General features: G+C 34.6%; 1 protein-coding gene across 4 annotated transcripts in view; it reads left to right on the forward strand.

The window, feature by feature from the left end:
• The window catches only part of LOC121874158 (band 7 protein AGAP004871-like), a 122118-nt gene extending 116377 nt beyond the window's left edge, over nucleotides 1–5741 (forward strand). For all 4 annotated transcript variants that reach the window (XM_042378136.1, XM_042378137.1, XM_042378135.1 and 1 more), the window contains 3 exons: nucleotides 988–1066; nucleotides 1812–1913; nucleotides 2543–5741. In XM_042378136.1, coding sequence (XP_042234070.1) covers nucleotides 988–1066; nucleotides 1812–1913; nucleotides 2543–2638 — 277 coding nt within the window. In that variant the 3' untranslated portion in view covers nucleotides 2639–5741. The remainder of the gene's footprint in view (nucleotides 1–987; nucleotides 1067–1811; nucleotides 1914–2542) is intronic.
• Nucleotides 5742–6000: the final 259 nt, after the last annotated feature.

A 6000-nucleotide genomic window follows, 5' to 3' on the forward strand; every position in this document is an offset into this window, starting at 1 on the left:
ATGTATATATATATATATATATATATATATATATATATATATATATATATATATATATATATATATATATATTATATATATATATATATATATATATATATATATATATATATATATATATATATATATATATGTGTGTGTGTGTGTGTGTGTGTGCGCGTGTAATCTCCATATTATATAAGATTATAGCACTGCCATAATACAGTATATTATTCATAGTACCCGGCTAGCTTCCCCGACAACAGAGTGGGGAGACAGTTTCCCCTTCCTCCATCGTCTGCTACAACACATTATACCGTCAGTCGTTACTCGTTAGCCAATCACAGCAAAGGTAACGCCGCTTGACACTGAATGGGAGAGCGAATAGCTTTACGCACGGACTTTTACTTGGTTGTGATTGGTTGACTGACAGCAAACGGGTGTAGCGTGTAGATAAAAGTTTCCAAAGTTATGGACAATGGATATATAGCACAGTACTCATTCAGGTCTTATATTGTGAGTAATGTATAGGATTTCCAACCTTCTCGCTTAAATTCTCTTAACTAACGTAAGTGTGAAAACTCAGAAAAAATCGTATAATTTCCCACGTATTTTCATGATCTTTTTTAATTCTCCAAACTTGTTCTTTTTTTTCCTGAATTATTTTTTTTTCGAGATCATGTTCACTTCCTTCATCATCTCTCTCTTGCAATATTCCTCACTTTCCTCTCATCCTGTTCTTTATTTCCCCACCTACTTTCTCACATTCTCCTCATCTCACTTTCCTCTTTTCCTACCTCACACATTCCTTTTCTCACCTCATAATCATCATTTTTACTCACGTACTTAACTTTCTTCATTCATATTTCTCGTTTACCACCTCTCATTTCTCACTTTCCTCTTCATATTCCGTTTCTCACTTCATGCTAATAACGTTCCCCATTTCGTGTTGCTCATTTTCTTCAACTCATATCCCTCACCTCATGTTCCTCACTTTCCTCACCTCAGAAAAGATGTCCGGCTACCCGTACAGCTACAGCGAGCTATGGCGGCAGAAGCTGAGGCTGCGAGGGAGGCCAGAGCTAAGGTGAGATCAGGGCTGAGGCCACAGTTATAGTGAGGTTAACCAATATTAAACTCCGTATTACAGACAGACACGTATCAGCTATCAGAGGTACTTGTGTGCTCTCTTATGCCGTGTTAATAGATTATGGGAGAACTTAACCGAGTCACTAAAGCACCTTGCGGGGGTTGAGGACTACACTGCCAGAACGTCGTCAATGGTGAGCCGGAAGTAAGAACCGTGACGTATGGGCTTCACTTTCCTTTCTGCTGCTTGAAGTGGAAATATGGAAGTTAAATTTTGCATTACAAAGAATCCGATTATCCTCAGCCTTTCCTACTATAATCAAAACCATTGGAAATTGTGTAAATGAAGTAAATACTGCATAAGTATATTAAATAGGCCTATATAAGTAGAGCAGTTAGTATGTTAACAAATGGAATATATAAATAATTAAAATATCAGCCAAATAAATTGGAGTAATCATTTCATTAATAACTTAAAGGGAATGATACTATATTAGTAAATTAAACAAATGTAATTAGCACGTGCAATAAAAACCGTGGTGTACTAGGAAATAAAGTATTTTCATTCGTTTGTAAGTAAAATATATAATAAAATTAAAATAATGCTGGATGTGAAGTGTAAATATGTGTTGCTTATAGCTAATTGTTACCTATAGCACAAAAATATATATAAACGAATAAATTAGATTATAGCAGTGAAGTAAACAGGTATAAGAGGATAATGAGTTTGTGTGGTGTTCCAGGTGATCGCTGCTGAAGGAGAACAGAAGTCGTCCCGAGCCCTGAAAGAGGCCGCTGAGGTCCTCTCCCTCGCTCCAGCAGCACTCCAGCTTCGGTACCTCCAGGTATAGCATCCGTTCCTCCGAGCGTCTTTGTACCTCAGGTGGGAGTTTCTGTAGCGTCAGGAAGGTATCTTTGTGTCATCGGGAAGGGGTGTTTATACCGTCAGGAGGGAAGTCTGTACCATCAGGGGGATGTCTGTACCACCAGAAGAAGGTGTTTGTACCGTCAGGAGGGATGAATGTACCATCAGGAGGGTGTCTTTGTACCATCAGGAAGGGGTGTCTGTAGCCTTCAGAGGTGAGTGTGTATCTTTAGGAAGGTCTGGTTAATCTTATGATCGTTTGAGTAGTCCTCTGTGTGTATGTTGATCAGTTGTTTATTTAAAATAATTACAATTTTGCCCATTAAATTTAACAGTGATTTTATGGAATTTGTTATGGAAAGAAACCTAATCAACTCTGACAGCCATATAGTATTTTTTTTCAAGATTAATAATTTATTTGATTATAAAAATATGATTATACAAATACTGTGTACAATATATCCAATTTTCTCGTTCTTAGCTTTTGCTTATTCTGATAAATTAAACAAGTTCAAAATAGAATATATATGTTAGTGAATGACCAGTTTAGACATTGTTGAAGTTATGAAGTTCTCTTATTTTGTTTAATCATTTTATCATTTCTTTCAGACGCTAAACACAATTTCTGCAGAGAAAAATTCGACCATCATCTTTCCCCTGCCGATCGACTTTCTACAGCACTTCATGGGCAACAACAGGGAGTGACCACCACCACCAACCCTCAACATGTGTTCCCTGAATGCCTCTTTCTGAAACATTTTTTATACATCTGCTATAAATAAAGCTCATAGACTGTTGCCTATACAGTAGTGAGGTAGAGTATAGTTCATAAAAAGATATATTACATGATGACTAACACTAGATTTGTGTTGCGGGAATGGACGGACTAGTGAAGTTTGTTAGATATCTGGTGAGAGTGAGTCTGGAAACATGACTGTATAATAATGCCAGTGAAGCATTAGTTTATTTATACAATGGAACACTGGCCTAAATTTTTACTGAGCCCCATCGTTTCCTTTTCTTTCCTTCAATCCAAACACTATTTAATTCCTAAATTCCTTACCCTAAGCAAATTTTTGCAGTATGTAACATTTATTGGTTGTAAAGATTTTGGCCATTATGATTTTAAATAAATCAAGGAATCAAGGTCGAGTTCCAGTTGTCACGTACCATAAAATAAACTCCTGCGGCGTGTTTGGTATGGTCCCTCCTACTATATCTTCATAGAAAACTTATTTCTTCTGAACCTATAGGGGGAAACTTCTTCATTTGAGCGGAAAAAATCATAACACTGTGATTTATACTTTTTTCATTTCACATTTGGATCATATATGGAGAATGTGGATTGCGTCTCACCCAAGTATCTTTTTATAGCTGGATAAGTCGGAGAATATCATCAATTACTTTAAATCGTAAACACTTTCCCGCGATGTGTTGTTCATAGTATAATCACCAAACACTTGTACAAGATGTACATATGCATATAAGAATCCCATCCAGTTAGTTATATATTATAGTCTATCATGTGAAATATAAGTTGAACATTCTGAGATGAAATAGTACAAATGTAACTTCCATTTCTACTGTACATGCACATTAGATAATGGCTGAATTGTAATTTCAGAATTTTGTTTCAATTACTGATAACTGTCATAATGACCTTCATCAAAGGCTAATTTAGTAATAATTTTATCTTCAATAGTAATTATTTTACTATGATTTTTTTCCCATTTGAAATTGTAACTGAAAACATTTTCATTGCCACTATACTCTGGAACTAGATGGGAGATCATTATGAGAAGGTAAATCTTGCTAGTAAACTTATTGGATTGCTAAGAAGATCTGAGTACCCAGGTGATCGTCTAGGGAACGTCCACAGAAGTGACACCAAAGTGGTATTGGTACTCAAATACCTTCATTACCAGGAGAGCCTATATCGTTTACAGTTAACCAGGTTTTACTTCTAGAAGAGCTAAAAATTACTTACAATTGCATAACCACTCAATGGTCAATGTGCCCTTCAGTGTGCATATTTATAAATTAACTAACGGCTGCTCTAGGTCACAGCTTCAAGTTACAGAAGCTACCAAAACGGAAAACTGTAAGTTGACTTCTTTTGGAGTAAAAGTTGTGAACAAGTGGAGTAATCTGACCAATACTGGCACATGTTCAAATGTATTCAAAAACATGTAAATGTCCAGTTACTGTCAACATTCAGTAAGCAGTAAAGTGACGAACAGGATAACGTGGGGTTGAGATCGTATGAAAAGGCACTACACTAATAAAAGTTTTGTATCGAATTGCGAATTAAAGTAAGATTATCTTAATCAGTGTTCAGAATTTTGTAAAGCTGTCTTAAAAAAAAAGTATATGAAGTTAGAAAAAACTGTAGGCCATGTATGTTGGGGACTTGTAGACAATAAACATCAGCAGAGGAAACAAACAAACATACTGGATTTTCCCTATAGCAGTTATACTATTTGATGGTGTTTGAATTATTGTCCACACTGTATTAGATACAGGGCATTGCTATTTTTGTATCCCTTTCTCACTCGTGAAATTTTAATACAGAAAGTCAGTTTCCTAATTTTATCGAATTAAGCTACATGTTCTGGAACACCTTGTTGTGTATCTTTAATGGATTTTTAGGATTGTTGAAATTTGTTCTCATAAATTTTCCCATTTTACATGATTATTAAGCTCGTCGTGGATATTCTTTGGGGTAAAAGTGTAGGTTACAGCAACCAAAGAATCTGATAAAAAAAATGTGTTACCTAACCTAACCTAACCTAATGTAATATAAGAAAATGATCATAGAAAAAATAGTTCTATTGATTGAGTGGAGTGAATTTCCGGAATTCTGTGGTTGCTCTTTACTGCAATATTACCTTCTTTTGTCACTGATATGTTTATTTTGTGTTTAAGTCCGTATTATTTCCACCATACAATTCCTCCAGTTGTACACCGTAAAGTTTAGCCTTCAGTTCACGACCCAATTTACTTCTATAGCTTTTCAGTAGCCAATTTCCGTTGTGATCAAGTCGTATATTATTGAGTGAACATCACCATCAAATATATTTCGTTCCAATGTCTGTTTCTTGGTTGAGACCATTCATAAAAACATATACGTATTTGTTTTTCTTCCGAAAGATATATTACTTACTGCCGCTTGTCATTCTTGTGATGTGTTAATATGTACGAGTATACAGTACAACACTTCGCCCCATTCATTGGATAGCTACACCTGCTTAGTCTCATTGCACTCTTGTAAATATGCAGTAATCACTTTTTGTTTGTCGATTTTTATTCCATACTTCTCCAGTTCCCCTTAATATTTATATTTATGTATTTACTTCAGTTCGTGGTGAACATTAGACACTGAACATTTCACCACATTGAGTGTATTTGTTCAGTCTCATTGGTAGAATATACCCACATAAAAAAGTTTAAATTTTCTGAAAAAATTTCAAGATTAGGCCAGTTTTTGGAAAGAAAAGTGTTTTTTGCTACACAAGTGGTACATTAATAAGCAAGAAAACTTTACTTTGCATGCTCCAGTCCACATGCTCTTTGAAGCTCCCCCTTAGGTTCCTTTGTCCTGTTTTCTTGTGACTTCCAACTCTGGTTCTCATTTTGACCAGTTCTTGTAAATATGTTTATCAACGAAGGTAGATTTTAGAGTATCATAATTATATCACATTGTGAAAAAATATTTGAAATCTACAGTTGCCTCAGTTAAAGGGCTCAGTTATGGCATTGCCTACATCTGGTATAAATTTCAAATGAAACAGAATTATATATATATATATATATATATATATATATATATATATATATATATATATATATATATATATTACAGGTACTGTATATATATTATCGATCTTAACATAGAATAAATAACAGCTCTGTCATTTTTAACAATGAGACCACTATGTGAGTCGTTCTTCTTTTTCTAGAGTAGTACTTCAGTTGGAAATTAGATTACCTAAACAGAATGAGTAACTAAAAAATATAGTGAAGGTAAAAATAACAGAATGATGACTGAAGCACAGAAATCATCAGCT

The sequence above is a fragment of the Homarus americanus genome, unplaced genomic scaffold (genome assembly GCF_018991925.1).
Source record: "Homarus americanus isolate GMGI-L3 unplaced genomic scaffold, GMGI_Hamer_2.0 scaffold49667, whole genome shotgun sequence".
In the NCBI taxonomy this organism is placed as follows: domain Eukaryota; kingdom Metazoa; phylum Arthropoda; class Malacostraca; order Decapoda; family Nephropidae; genus Homarus; species Homarus americanus.